The sequence below is a fragment of the Martes martes genome (assembly GCF_963455335.1).
Source record: "Martes martes genome assembly, chromosome: 1".
Classification (NCBI taxonomy): Eukaryota; Metazoa; Chordata; class Mammalia; order Carnivora; family Mustelidae; genus Martes; species Martes martes.
This window is the reverse complement of record NC_137888.1, coordinates 77458483-77474593: the sequence shown is the minus strand read 5'-3', so window position 1 is coordinate 77474593 and position 16111 is coordinate 77458483. Positions and strand designations below refer to the sequence as shown.

The 16111-nt window shown below is 40.9% G+C and overlaps 1 protein-coding gene across 2 annotated transcripts; it reads right to left on the bottom strand.

The window, feature by feature from the left end:
- Positions 1 to 5161: 5161 nt before the first annotated feature.
- On the bottom strand, positions 5162 to 12534 carry P2RY1 (purinergic receptor P2Y1). Of its 2 annotated transcripts, none has more exons than XM_080828764.1 (2): positions 10509 to 12534; positions 5162 to 8424 (listed from the first exon to the last, which is right to left on the bottom strand). In XM_080828764.1, exon 1 carries the CDS (start codon positions 11669 to 11671, stop codon positions 10547 to 10549), a length of 1125 nt encoding a protein of 374 aa, XP_080684890.1. In that variant the 5' UTR covers positions 11672 to 12534; the 3' UTR covers positions 5162 to 8424; positions 10509 to 10546. The 2 variants fall into 2 exon arrangements, with proteins under 2 accessions (XP_080684890.1, XP_080684891.1); XM_080828765.1 differs by having other exon boundaries at positions 5162 to 8439; positions 10509 to 12066.
- Between the last annotated feature and the right edge of the window lie 3577 nt (positions 12535 to 16111).

Below are 16111 nucleotides of genomic sequence, written 5' to 3'. Positions count from 1 at the left end.
AACACAGGCCACCTCAGGAGTTGCTAGTATTCAGAGATGGCATTGTAGACCAGATGCCCTCCTTTCAACAACTCAACTCCTTTAGAGATGCAAGTTCCAAGTTCAAGGAAAAAGGCAGGAGAACTGAAAAACACGAAATTAAATTTATGCCGGATTAGCAGAAGGGAGACTCAAATAATGAAGTGAATACTTCTTGCATAGGGGTCTTCAAGTTTTATGCACTATTTTCATATTTTGTACACCCCTGCTTTCCTTTCCAATCCTCCATTTCCATCAGAACTCATGATGTTTTTCCTCATTCTCCAGATAGAACCTCAGTCATCATTAACTTTTCCTTTTCTCTTCTCTGTCATACTTACACACCACATCTGGTTATTTTTTCCTGCAAATAATTTCATGCTTCTGCCTCTTTATGGTACTGTCACCACCACTGCCACCACCACCAATTTTTGTGCCAGTTTAAGTACCTTCCATATTCATGTTTTTGGAGGCAAAGGATAGAATAAGGGAAATATTTTTTCCATGATTAGGCACTAATTTTAACCAATCATCCATTACTCTGTTCCTGTGCATATAATCGAATACTATCCCTGGTTGAGAATATACTATATATTCCTAAATCAATCCTACCCCAGCTTCCACCGGTACCCTGGCCACACCCATCTGAGGACAAAAGAAAGCAATAACTGTGAGAGAGGATACCAGCAATCTGCAGTATAGTCTGTCCTAGGCCATTACCTATTGCTGCATAACAAACTACCCCAGAACACATAAATAACCACGATTTTATTTTCTTCACACAAATGTCAACAAAGATGCTTATCTTTACTCTATGATGTCTGGGCTGAGAAGACTCAAGCAGCTAGGCCTGACCAGAAGGACTGGGTATTAGGATCAAAGTCTTCTCCATGTACCTGTGTGGTATGTGGGCAGGTAGGATTTGAATGGGCAGAGGCTCTTTGGTGTGCATGTGTGTGCTCTCTCCACTTCCCACTTTCCCTCTCTCCCTCCCATTCTCCCACCACTTGCCATTCCTATTTTCAGGACCTTATTTACTTGAGAGAGTGAGAGAGAGTGAGCATGAGAAGAGGGATGGTCAGAGGGAGAAGCAGACTCCCTGCTGAGAAGGGAGCCCGATGTGGGACTCGATCCCGAGACTCCAGAATCATGACCTGAGTCGAAGGCAGCCACTTAACCAACTGAGCCACCCAGGCGCCCTGGTATTTAGCTTCTTAATAGTAACCTTGAGCTCCAAGAGAGAATGTTCCAAACAAGATGGAAACTATGTAGTTTTTTTGTTTTTTGTTTTTGTTTTTGTTTTTAATTTGACAGAGATCACAAGTAGGCAGAGAGGCAGAGAGAGAGAGAGGGAAGCAGGCTCCCTGCTGAGCAGAAAGCCTGATGCAGGACTCGATCCCAGGACCCTGAGTTCATGACCTGAGCTGAAGGCAGTGGCCTAACCCACTGAGCCACCCAGGTGCCCAAGTATGTAGCTTTTATGACTTAGCCTTAGAAGTCATAGTGTACAACTTCTGCCATATTGAGTTGGTCAAAACAATCACAAACTGTCTCAGATCAAGGAGAAGTGTAGATCCTAATGCTTAGAGAAAATGGCAGTGGATTTGCAGCCATGTTTTAAAACACTGCACAAGCTCTCAAGTACTGTTTAAAGCTAATCTATTTCATTTTTCCCCAATTCTGTCAATCTGAACAATCTGCCTGGGATGTGGAGAAACATATTGCCAAAGTTCCTAATGAAATATTGGTTATTTCCACTCTGGTATTTTTCTGTAACTTGCCTCCTTTATTCTCATGATATAGTGTGACCTCCTTGGTACAAGTTTGTCACAAAGCGATTCTCCTCCATTTCATTCCCCTCTCCTCCCACTTTCGCCATCTATTGACCATACATCTCACCCCTTTTTTGCTGTGTGTTCTGGAGACATAATTCCTTCCAAAGGAAGCTTCTGCACACATAATCAATCGTCTTTTACCAAAAGCTGCTAACAACTAAATATTCCCCTCGTTCTTTTCCCTATGGAGGCCACTTATATATTACTACCCATACCAGAGAAGAGAGAGGTATTCTCCTAGCTCCCCACTGCTTTTGACATTATCCTTCCACTGCCTTGTCAACTCTTTTTGAGAGTAATAGTAACTAGGTCTGGCTAGTTTCTTTCTCTTTGCTGTCATCCACCAATCTTCATATCTGTCCCTGTAATCTCTTTGTCCTATAATCTTCCTATCAGTGACCCATCCAATGCCCTAGCCTGACAGTTAAGGCTTTCCTCCACTACCATGGCATTTACTAACACTCAACTTCAAAACTTACAGCCACTCCTTCCCTAGATCTGCCCACCCCTTCCCCTTTGTCCTTTTGAGGTCATCCATCTAGTCTAATTTCCCCATGGACCTTGATTCCTTTGGAATTATCATGCAGTCTCTTTATACCTTTTTCTGTCTCTAATTTGTCTTCTCAAACTACTAACTTATTTTCCTCAATCTCTTGACCAAAACACTTTAGTAATCAGTAATTACTATTTTTATGAATTATAAGTTCTCTCAAATACCAGTCATTTCTAATCTCTAAATGTAACAGACCCTTGATGGTCGTTTCTGTAACAAGTGACACAGGCTTACCTCTTCACTGAAACTCTCTTCTGAGATGGATTTCTTCAGGAGCCTGTCCTGGATCTTCTAGGACTCCAACTCTTCCTGCTCAGTAGTATTCTCTGCCTATCCCAGTGCTGGTATTGCCTATGGTTCACCCTTCCCCCAGCTGTCATTGTAAATGGACAATTACCAAAATTCTCTTGCTACAATTTTGTCCTGTACTCTGGAATGGCATTTGTAATGACATACTCTACCCTTCCAGCTGGGTAACTTTTGAATATCTCCAACTTAGCAAGCTCTGCAGTCTTAAATACCACCACCACCACAGGGAGACGTTACTAAAACACATTTTGCAAGAAAAGAAGTAATAACGATGGCGAGTGATTTTAAAAGAAAATAAAATGTGAAATTTTCACTCTATGGCTAAGGTATTTCAAGGAGGCAGAATTTTTCCACATACAGGATGGATGCTGATCATTACACCCAGTATCTTCAGGGAAAAGCAATTCTTTCAGCTCCTCTATCTTACTGGAAATGCCGTTAAAGAATATTACCTCTCTTTGTTCTTATTCTAAGCTCTGTGGGCAACTTTCTGATTCATAATTAGATTGGAGAAAATGGCAGATGTCTGTTATTGTGACTGGGATACAGCCTTTGTATATTCATAAACTGGCATCTAGTTGGTAAATGAATCTCCTATCACAGTTTGCTTGGTGTGAGTCAGTGTCCCAGAGTTGGTGAACTCTAGGTGAACTGTTGAGATCAAGTTTCTGTATCTGCAAAACCGAAGACCAGACTTTGGACTGTGGCAACTGAAAATAGACTGTGAACCTGAGAGGTGAGCCCCAGCTAAGGAGGTCAGCAGACTCTTCTTGTTGATATATTTTTAGCTGCACACATTTTGATTTATATCTTTGTCCCACACAGTGCAAAGCATCAAAAAGTTCAATACTTGCTTATTATCTGACCTCAGCTATTCAATGGAGTGTACAAAAGAAAATATCGGATGCACTCAATTCCAAAACAAGAATTTCTAGGGCGTGCCTGGGTGCCTCCGTGGGTTAAGCCTCTGCCTTCGGCTCAGGTCATTATCTTAGGGTCCTGGGATCGAGCCCCGCATCAGGCTCTCTGCTCAGCAGGGAGCCTGCTTCCCCCCATCTCCGCCGCCCCTGCCCACCTCTCTGCCTACTTGTGATCTCTCAGTCTCTGTCAAAATAAATAAATAAATAAAATCTTGAAAAAAAAATTTTCTAGGAGATCCACAAAGCCTTCATGGCATGAAAGAAGACAAAAGAAATAATAGAAACAACAGCAACAAAACAGCACATGGAGTGGCAAAGTCCTTAGCAGGTTCAAAAAGCCTGCCATTTATTCAGTATGTATTTTCTATTTCATTTAATTATCCCAACATCTCTGAGCTGCAGTTATGCTCCATTTGTAGTTGAGGAACACATAGCCGAGAGGGTGCAAATAACTGCCCAGGGTACAAAATAGTAAGTGGTAGAATCTGGCTCAAACCTAAGGCATTTTGACTGCAAAACTGATGCTCTTAAACATAGTGGACATTTGCTGTTTTACTATTAACTATTTGCAGTAGCAGAAATATGATGCAGAGCTAAGCTTCAGAATTTACATAAACCTAAGTTTCAATGATAGTCTTTATAGTTAGTTATAGTCTCTATAACTGCAAACATCTATCCTTAGATGTACGCTAAATATCGTTTCTTTGGGAATTCCAAATGTAATCTAAAGAAACATTAAAAAAAAAAGATGCATAGTCGTTTTGAGAAACATCTCTCATCCTCTAGTCCTGTAACCCTGCACCACGCTGTACTGAGTAATGTAGTTTCTTTTTGTAGTAATGTAGTAATGAGGTGGGTCCTCAGAGAAATCAAATGTACTTCGTCCTGGGTCCCAGTGAACATGTAAGTAATGTGTTATGTGCACAAGTATAAGCATGTGCATATATGTGGGTGTATTTCTGAAATGAAAATCACAAAGCCTTACCAAATTAAGGAGTTTGATCTATTTTGTTTTGTGCTTATCACTACCCACTAATGGGTCAAGATCTACAGTTTGAAGAGTCCTGCAATGTGGAAGGAATGTTTTAGTAGGAATGAGAACCTGAGTTCTTTGCTAGCTCCATTTTTGAATGGAGAACTTTGCTCTCACCAGCAAACCGAGGTGATAGGATTAAATCGAATCATTCAATGGCCTTTGTTTCCATCTATCATCAAGGATTTCCTACCTTGATGCTGGTTATTTTTCTCATCAGGTAACCAGGAAACACAGTGCATCCCCCCCCCCCCCCCCCCCCCCCCGTGAGAGAACTGACTGCCCCCACATGCCTCATATCACACTACCTTCTTATCTGGGTCTATTTTTAAGGGGCTGCAGTACTGTCAGCTGCTCAGCCCAGGGGCCTGACTCCATCCACAGATCAGTCCCAGCAACAATGCTGGTTGGAGATGTCCATCCCCAGGGTCCACCCCAAAGCAGTAGAACGTTACAGCGTTAAAGCAAATAAGCACAGTATTAACATGGATTTCTAGTGACATCTGTTGTGTCTTTAATGTGCCATCCCATCAGACTTCCAAACCATAACAGATCTACTTTGAATTCAGGGCAAGCTTTTTACATGTGCAACTGGAAACTCACAAAATTCTAAACATTCTGAATAGAGTATAAACTTTCCAGTTCATTAACATAAGAGAATTAAAAAGCAGTATATTTACTTGCAGAAAGAAAGTTCTCTGACTCTAATCCCAAAGTGATTTTGAAAATGCAAACATTCTCCAAGCTTTATGGTAAATTCTTAAAGCAGAAAAATGACTATCTGTATTATTTCTGTGTATGCACTAAATATACACACATACACATGCACAAAACTCAACCATGCTGATAATAAAGGGAAATTCTTATGAAGGAGGTTTGGATAGTACAACTAATTAAGGAGTTAAAACTGAGTGACATGCATCATAAGGGCTGTACGTGATTTACACTTTTCTGCCCACAGGATTCTATGACAGGGCCCCTGTCTCAGCTGACAACCAGAAAACCCAACACAGCACCATTATAAACCTACCTTTTCCAATGAGGGAAAAAGGTAATGCTCTAAGTATGCTTCCATTCCATTAAATACTTTTTAACCACACGGGACCAGCTATTTACTTTTTAGTAAACTTGAAAGAAGCAGGCAATGTAGGCTAATGGATAAACAGAAACCACAAAGGATTATTATTAGTATGATTACTCCCATGGATAAAAATTAGAGGAGAAAAGATTACAGCTAACATTTAAACACTAGTATGAAAATATATAACAATTCTGTATTGTGTCCTGAAATAATGATAATCTTATAAATTATTTTGCACCAGAATTAGCACTTCCCTTTCTACAGTCTAGGCCACACCATAAGAAATAAATACCATGCCAGCCAGAATATGTGTCAAAATTTGCCAAAACTGATGAGTATTAACATTATAATAACACAGAAGCCATCAGATCACATTTCATAGTTTTATTGAGATGTTTTCAGTTTTAATTGTCTATTGTAGGTACAATTCTGATGATCATATCAAAGTTCTATTATAAATAGCAGATAGTAAGTTGGCTGCATGCCTTAGACACACACACAAACGCACAATATTGTACACTCCCCTGCATGCAAACTTAAAGGAAATATACATTCCTTTTATTAAAAACACAACTACATACAATAAGTCTGGAATTTGTTAAGCTACCATTGATTTAGATAAACCTGAGAAGGCTCAAAATGTCAAGTAACACTGTTTCCATACTCCCCATTCAATGAAACTGTTAATCACAAAGAAATCTAGTTAAGCTATATTAAAATCACAGATAATATAAAAATAAACATTTCTGCAAAAACACTAAACATATTAGAATTCAAAGTCACAAATTTTGATATGAAACATTCCCCTTCATATTAACTTGTAATGATGTGTATGATACAATGTACAACATAATAAAAATTGTAACAGAGTTCAGCAGCCAAATCTTTACAGCTATCACTATAAAACTTGAAATTAAAGTTATCAACTGAACAACAAAAACATTAAAATAGCAGTGTTGAACTTGCTGGTAGCATGTTACTTAGAAACTCCATCTCAACTCAAGATTATACTTTCACCTTAAGAAGAAACAACACAAAAATGTAAGCAGAACTGAGGACAGTAAGGAATCGCACCAGCTGCCTCTTTTTCTCTCTCTCTCCATAGTTTTTCCCTAAGTTCTAATCTATCTATAATGCCCATTCTTCCAGACTTCTAAAATGTAAGAAATCTATTTTGAATTTAGGACAACCTTTCGCACTGGAATTGGAAGCTTCAACCATATGTGGAGGCACAATTCTAAAGTTCTTGAAAAGACAATATAAACTTTTCTATGTCATATAAAATACAGACAATACAGACCTAGTCTGGCAAAGATATTTTGTATTTACTATTGAGCGCTTATAACAGCATGACACCACAGTGTGTCTGTACAGAGAACTCTAAGTAAAAAGGTAAACATGCAAAAGCACTTCTAGAGAAAATTAACCACTTGTGTCACAAAACATTCATAATTTAGATAAAAAAATCTCAAGACAAACTTCAAGATACTGGTATTTGAAAAGCGTACTATACAATAACTCATTTTATCTATGCATCACATTCCGTAAAATACACTAGTGTGACATTATATATACATGGTAATAAATATAATTTACATCAGCATATTTGATCTTTCAAGAAAGCTTTTTAATTTGTACAACTGAAGAATTGTGAGTTTCATCAATAAATACTATTATGTTAATTGTAAATTGACCAACTAAGTTAAAGCCTCAAGATATCCCTAACTACTTACATATCTTTATTTTCCCTAGTCCAATTCCAGCTGCTATAAACACAGACATCTCTTGTATCCAAAAGAAGTTTACTGTACTGTCCGAGGAGAAGGAGAAGACGTTTAGGGCAGAGGTCCACATCATGATTGGTGAACTTTGTGAGAATTTCTAGCCAAGGACTGGAATGGAAGAGTCCTGGAAAGTACAGTAGCAGATTTCATGTACCTCTGGCTGGCTGTATTTTTAATGTTCTACCACATCTCCTCAGGTCCCAACAGATGGAGTTCATCTAACTTTTTAATCCATGGAGAGTGGCATCGAAAGGGTCAAGAGTTCCACAGTTGGCCAAGTGCCAAGGTCATGTTTTTAACGCTGAATCCTACTCTCTGCTGTATCTCTTCTTGTGTTTGTATTTTTATCATTTCAGTGCAAATGGACAGTGATGCTTAGCGAGTCTAAGATACCAAGTGGTGAGCCAAAAATACCTTGAACTTGGCATGAAAATAGCTTTGTAGTGTGAAATTTAGTTAACTGATAAGTTCTATAATTTTAGCAGTTCTTTCATCAAAATACCAACAGATTTCTGCCTTTACTATTAAAATACCTACTTACATAGTCACGTGTCATCAGATTTCCAGCCAATAGATCACTGCTTCATCCTGACTCTCTGTATGTTTTTATCATTATCACAGACTCTTCCTGGAGACCTCTTTGTGCCTAGAAGGGCTTGGGCAAGATCATTCTTGTTACTATTTGGCATGTATTCACATGTTGTCATTGTCCACTATATCACGAATGAAGAAGAAACACTGGGGAAAAAAAAAAAAAAACATGCCAAGAAGTAAAAGGGCATTTCTTGGCACTGTCCACCTCACTGGATCTTCAGCCCCAAAGAAAGTCCTCTGGGAACTGAAACACAATGTATGTAACATGTATTGTAAACCAGGCTGGCATCCTGAGACCTAAAAGGAAGAAAGCTAAAGTGAATGGTGAGGAAATATAGAAATATATACCATTAGCTTATGAGTTCAAGGATGGTACAGGCTTTGAATTTCCATTTTGGTTAATGTACTGATCTTAATCTTGTGTCACTGAGGATGATGTTTGACCGGGATCATATAGTAATGACATATTTAATACTTTTTCTTTTAGGATTCCACACAATGAATGCTATAGAGGACCCTAACCAAGCGAGAACCTTAACTAATCTCTTTCCTCAAAATGAGGTGGTGTAGGTAAGACCTCTAACTGGTTTCTTTTTGATTTGGCTCCTACAATTCTGTGCATTAATCCAAACATATAAAAAAATCACTTTTTAGTAAAGCTTAACCCTGCTTCTCAATCATTGCTCTTAGTGGCCAAAGACTGCTAAGAAGAAACTGAAGGTCTCACAAATCCACAGGCCACCCAAGTACCACAGGAACTGATCAAGTCCTGACGGTCCTGTCTCTGTATCCTACAGGTTCTTGCCTTAAGACAGACTCCAAACTGCTTTACTTACAAAGGGCTTTCCAACAAGTTAGTCTACCAACAGTTGCAAACTCTAATTCTGCCTTTTTTTGAGGCTAGTTTTGACAGAAATTCCTTTGATACTGGATATATTAGGAGTTAAAATTGTGTTACCTCACCTTATCATTCTACATTCTATAGATTTTGACCATTTCAATGGCTAGAAATGCAATATTTAATATTATCAATTGAAATTCAGTCTTCATTGAAAACTCTTAATAGAATTACTGAAATATTTTGTGGAATTTTTATTACTGCCTGGCAGAGGGGAAAAAAAAAGAACTGGCCAGTAGTCTTCTCTTAAACTATTAGCAGTCGGATTTGTAATCTCCACCACTTTTCAGTGCTGTGGTACCTTATGTACTGCATAAACTTAATTCTCTTATTTCCCTTTCCCATATATTTGCAGTTTTCCTTTAAATTTAAGGATATAAGATCCATTATAGGATTATAGCTTTTCATTCTAGCAACACAACCTGTACAGTCTGCTGCCTTTTTTTTTAATAATGCATTTAATGTTTTCCAACATTTTGAAGAGGCAAAAGAGAGCCTTTCGCCATTTTAAAGTCCTTATTCTAAAATTGTTTTCTCTAAACACACACACACACACAACCCCCCCCCATCTTTTCCCCACTCTTAGTTGCCTCATACATTTGGGAAAATATGCTTGTAACCTATGCATTGTGAAGGACTGTCAACCATTCTCCCTCTGATAATATCATCCTCTTGGCCAATATTCTTCAACCCTGGTCTGTAATAGAGCTGCATTTTTACATTGTTATTACAGCTATCAGTGAGCATTCATACTGCAACACAAACTCCTAAGGCAGTGTGCAACAGCCGTGGTGCAAGTAAATGTTCTTTATCACAGGAAGTCTAAGAGTTCACAGTGTTTACAAGGAAAGTACATGAACTTTGATTGTTCCAAATGCAATATTCCTGTAAGATAATATATGCAGACTTCCACCACCCAACATCTAGCACCTATCAGAAGTTTTCTAGAAGTAACTGGGAAATAAGCACTTTCTAGGTTTTTACACTGACTGAACTTTTCTATTCAATTCTGCAAAGAAGCTCAGCAGGCTACTGCCTATGTTTCTAGGACCAAAAGAGACACCCAGCTGAGATCTCTTCATCTGATATTAAATGAATAGAGTTTAGTAATTTTGCTAAACTTTGAGAATGTGGATTTTGTTCCTACCATGGATCACTGAAAGCTCAAAGTTTCAAGTGCTAGTTCTCTTGGAGAAATTACTAATATCAAAATAGCTGTAGTACTCAAGTGCCCTTTACACAGAAAAACTTGTGAATTTTCAAGGCAGATGAGAAAGTAAATGTTTAACTAGGATGGTTTAATTTTATTTTACCTACTTCTAGTTAGAAAGGGTAGCCTTGAAAGTGAACCCAAACAAGCCAACTGTAGGGGGTGGGTGTTTTCACTTTTTTAAAAAAGCTCACTTGGACTTAGTTTTCTCTAAGCTTACTAGAAACTTAAGGGGGAAAAAAAAAAACCACTTGGCTCTATTAAGCATCCTACCATGTTACAAAAGTGGGTGTTCGGTGATTCTTGACTCTTCACAAGCTCGTATCTCCATTCTGCTTGAACTCCGACAAAATATTGAGGGTCATGTCTTCGCTCTTGGATTGCAAATTTGCCTCACTTCTTCTGGAAGCTTTCCTGGTGGCTCTGGAGAGTCTCCTCCTGAAAGTATCTCCTGCCAAGAAATAGAGAATGGGGTCCACACAGCTGTTGAGACTTGCTAGACCTCTTGTCACCTGATAAGTGGCATAAACCCGGTCATTGAATGCACACATTTCTGGGGTCTGAAAATCCAGCCGGGCCCTCAAATTCATCGTTTTCATTACATGGAAAGGGATGTAAGAGACAGCAAAGACAGTCAGTACGATAATCACAAGGTAAATGGATTTCCTCCTCAGAGGTGAGTTGTCCAGGTCGTTATAGATCAAAGCCCTCACAATTAATCCATAACAGCCCAGAATCAGTACCAGCGGGACACAGAACATGGCCACAGTGGTGCACATGCTGTAGATGAAATAACTTCGCAGGTACTCGTCGGAGGTGGTGTCATAGCAGGTGATGGTTTTGTTTTTCCGGACCTGGGTGCCTGAGTAGAAGAGGATGGGGGAGATTCCCACCACCACGATGAGCCACACCAGCACGCTGATGTAGACGGCATTCTTCTTCTTGAGCCTGCCCAGAGACTTGAGCGGGTACACCACACCGCTGTACCGGTGCGCGCTGATGCAGGTTAGGAACAAGATGCTGCCGTAGAGGTTCACATGGAAGATAAACCTCTGCAGCTTGCACATGGCATCCCCAAAGATCCAGTCCGTCTTATTGAAGTAGTAGAAGATGAGCGCGGGCAGAGTCAGCACGTACAAAAAGTCAGCCAGGGCCAAGTTGAACATGTACACGGAGATGCCGCTCCACGGCTTCATGTGGAAGACAAACATCCAGATCGCCACGCTGTTGCCCAGGAAGCCAATAATGAACACCAAGATGTAGACAGCCGGCAGGTAGTAGAACTGGAAGCCCGTCTTGGTCAGGGAGCACGCGAACGAGGCTGCTGCGACAGCCGCGGTGGAGGCTGCGGTGCCGTTCCCCCAGGGCAAACCCTGGCCGGCCGGGAAGGTAGCGTCCGTCCCATTGGGGACAGCCGGCCACAGCACCTCGGTCATTCTCTCCTTTCTTGACTTACGCGGCGGCTCCTAGGGGCAAGTAGCAGCGAGAGGGCGGCGGCGGCGGCGAGGGGCGCACGGAGCATTGGAAAAGCGAGGGAGCAGAAGGGAGAGGGTGCCCGGGATCCCCACGGGAGGGGGCACACACAGGCAAACCCACACCGGCTCCGGCCCCGCTTTCGCCGCGGGCCATGAAATCCACCCGCAGCCGCGACCAAGCCGGGCTGGCAACCGGGCCAGCAACTTCCCCGTCTGGCTGGTCAGTGCGGAGGTTACACAACCAGGCGCACGGGGCACTGCTGACAACTTTCAGACTGCGCTTTCCGGAGGGTTCACTGGTCCTCACAGGAGAGCGGAGACCGCGCTGGGGGTTCAGGGAGGAGATCGAGCCAAACTCAGTACTGCGTTCCGGCGTGGGGAAGGCGCTCCCCAGCCTTCTTTCCCCGAAGATCAACTTCGTTTGGACATCTTCTTTTTCCCTACCTTGCAAGCAAGCCGCTCCTTTCAGGGGGCCCGCGCTCTTTCCTCCTCGGTTGCTGCTCTGGCTCAACCTCTGGGGGCCATCAGAGCGCGCGTCACCGGCAGACCCGCGCGCCTCTGGATCGCCTGGTGTTCACCCTCAGTGCAGCTCAGGGCCCCTCCTCAAGGCCCTGCTCGGGCGAGTGCTGGGGGCAGGCGGCTCCCCGCGAGGATGGGCGGAGTTTGGGCTCCCGGGTGAGTCCGGGCTCCCGGGAGGCTAGGGGCGTGCCTCGGCGAAGCCAGCCCCGCTGCCCGCCAGAGCTTTTCCGAACGTCCTCCTGGAGCCAGAGCAGTCTTCCTTGGAGGTCTTCACGGTGACTGAGAGCGCTCAGCCTCTGCCCCTCCGCTGCTCCCAGAGGCGCCGAGGGTGAAGGGGCGCTTGGTCCGCGGGGCTGCTGGGGAGCGATTGGCCCGTGAGCGCCCCTTCGCTCTTCCGCCAGCTATCCGGCAAGGCGAAGTTGCTGACACACAGGAAACCCTGCTGACTACTCACAGCCTTTGACTACAAACTCTAGAGCCCACGGGTCCAAAACAGAAGTCTCTAGGGCCCTTACGAACTATGCCAGGTGTCTGCAGGTTCCAAGCAGCCAGCAGTCCCCAGCTGGGAACGCCCTGCTCTTGCAGTGCTCCTAGCTTCGCGGAGACCAGATTCCAAGCACTTGCTGGAACCTGCTACTTCAAGGGAACAAGAACGTTCGAAGGAGGGAGGTTTGGGAGGGGAGAGTGTCTTTCTGCCCTTCTAGTCTGCTTTTTACTTTTTATTTCCATATTTTTTCTTAACCAAATTATAGTCAACTGAGGCTATTGGTAACTTATTCTCTAAACGGGCATTGTAAGCATACTAGTATTTCACATTGTTTAGGACCTACCACCTATGGGCGACGTAAAGTCCCCATATCTGGCTGCCCAATACATTTCAAGATCAGAGGCTGCACTATATGGTTTTAGAAATAAGTATTAAATACAGCTTTACAGAGATCGATGTAAAGGCCAATTACAACTCCAAAATGAGTAAGGTATGATTTGGGGGTTTTATTACCAATCCTGTTTCTTTAGGTTAAAGTGATTTGTCACAGTTAGCTCTATTAAGTACCTTAGCATTGTAGGTTGGGACTTCCTTAACATCACCCTTATTGAAAAACTAATTTTCATGGCTTGAATATATCAAAATTTTAAGCAGAGCACTTCAAAACTATATATAATTGGAAAATAAATGAATTATTAACTTTTCAGGTACATGTTTAAATGGACTCACAGTAGTCGAATCTAGCACTGCTTGACAATTTATTAATTACCATATTTTATGTGAAATGTTTAAGGCTTTTCTCTTAAAGGAAAAAAATCTAAAAAGTAAAGATCTGTAAAATATGTATAATAAAGATTTCTTTCTGGTCCTAGATGTTACATGATAGTGTTCTCTTAAAAAATATCCAAAGGAAAACCACTAGCTCCTGGCTTTGCTACCACAAGGAAAATTCTCCAGAAGACTCAGAGGGTTCTTTAGAGAAAAATATACAGAAAGGACCCTACTCAAATACATTACATCATGAGCACACTGGTATTCTGAGTTGTGGTCATTTGCATGGCATGAAAATAAATGATAAAAGTAGAGTAAATAACTTAAAAGGGCATGAATGTTGTTTTGAAAACAGTCTTAATCGAAAGGAATGTTTCCTCATCTATAAAATGAGGGAGGTAATTTTATTATCTTTTGTTTTTTTTACTTCAGTCTCCAAAGTATAGGATTCTATAATTCTGAGGCTTAACGTGACACATTTTCATCTGATTTGATTAGGATAGTACTAACTGGGATGATATTCTACTAAGAGAGGAGCAAAGGAAACCATTAAGAATTTCATTGGTACTCAATAGGTCCTAAGGCAGTCCTTTGAATTTTTCATTTGTAACACAAGCAGTATGTAACCTCACTTAAAGTGTGTTCCAAATGTGTTAACTCAATGTGTTTTAAAAGGTAGTTATTCCAAATACCATTAAATACTTTCAGAAAACTGGACCCTTGACTAAGAATTTGGAGGAGAGAGCGGTCCTAAGTGAACTACGTTACATAAATATTGTAAATACTGCTTTTACATTCAGCATAATGAACTATACATTTACAATATGTTTAGTATGGGTTTTTTTTGAAGATTTTATTTATTTGTTTGACAGAGATCACAAGTAGGCAGAGAGGCAGGCAGAGAGAGAGGGAGGAAGCAGGCTCCCTGCTGAGCAGAGAGCCCAATGTGGGGCTCCATCCCAGGACCCTGGGATCATGACCTGAGCTGAAGGCAGAGGCTTCAACCCACTGAGCCACCCAGGCGCCCCTGTTTGTTATGTTTTAAATCAAAACTTGTGTCTTGTAGGAATAATTTATATGTATTCAAATTATTGTTTGTTGACTTTCTATTTGTAATGCACTGAACTAGGTTTAATGAAGGAAAAAACAAAATACTGTCTGAAATCCAAAAACATGTTCATATTTGTTTCTTTAGTACCAATTATAAATACCTTAAAGGTATGAAAAGAATATGCAGAATATACTCCATATCTTTAAGTGATTTGCCTCAAAATTGTGTATACATTTGCTTTGTATTTGATTAATGTAAATGTCTGACTTCAAGGGATTTATAATTTAGTTGGAAATGCAAAGAAAGTACAATAACATAATAAGCCTTTCTTATATATAGTCAGCACTATGCACACTTAAGAATTATTTTGAGTTTTAATCCTTAAAAATTTTTCTCTGATAATTGTATCCCTGTTTTTTAAGTGGTGAAACAAAGGCAGGGAGGTTAAGTAACTCATCCACTGTCACACAGTAGAAACTGAAGTTTAAAGTTCAGCCGTCTTTCCCCACAGCCCCATGTATTTTACCACCATTCTGTGATTAAATACACACAAATACAGGACAGTGATAGGAAAATTAACTCTTAGTGGCCATTGCGGATCGAACATAGAGTGAGTCCCAGAAGCCTTCTACTAAGAGAAAATTTGGAGCCAGATCTTGAAGGTACTAATAATAGTCAAAGACTATTTCAGAAGCTTCCCAAGTATTATAACTTCTCTACTTAGGATTTAAAAAATAGCCAACAATATATAGATGATCTGAGGACAGACATTCTTAGAGAAGTCAGATCTGTTGGGCCTCAGACTCAAATAAAAAGGCTGCGCTTCCTGTGTTTACAAAGGTTCTTATAGCCATTGTTAGGGAATCTCTTCTCTTTCTTAAAGTCACAGAAAACTACCAATCTTAGAGGATAGAAATATCATTGAAAAGATTCTAATCGAAGGCTGCAAGTATAAGAAACTTATAAGCACAATATAGAAAATCCCCCAACTTCAAAGTTGAGACCAAGAAACATGAGATTTGATTAAACAATGCTACAAATGCTAAAACTAATTTGGAGGGCAGGACAATGTTAAGATTTTGGAGGTAAGAGAAAGACCTTGATATAGGAGAGAGAGAGGAATTTCTTAAAGGATTCCCTTATGTATAATAATTAAGATGAGATCACTTCTAAGATAACACCTTAGGAAAGACCCTACTATTCCCCAAGAAGACAGGACAAAGAAATAGAAGGACAAAGTCTAAGGAATTCATAGCTAACATCCTCCAGTAAAGGAGAAGGAAAGAGGGCTATGGTGGAATGGGAGTGGGATAAGACCATACTGAGAAAAAGTGAAAGGATTTTTCCTGTGCTGGGGCCCAGCTGCTCCTATAAATTATGCGCTTGTCATGGGGCTAATCAATAGGCTTCCTGAAATATATTTCATTAAAAATCACAGTGGGGATATAGGACATGAACAGAGGACAGCCCTGTTGCTCCAAGGTTGGAATGAGAAGAGGAGAGAACAAGAGACCAGGGAGACCAGAGGAAAGAAGTGGGAAAGAGGCAGAAGGGTGGGGGGATTTAGAGGAGG

Coding starts and splice junctions, on each gene's coding strand:
- P2RY1 (XM_080828764.1), bottom strand. CDS start 11,671: ATGACCGAGGTGCTGTGGCCGGCTGTCCCCAATGGGACGGACGCTACC.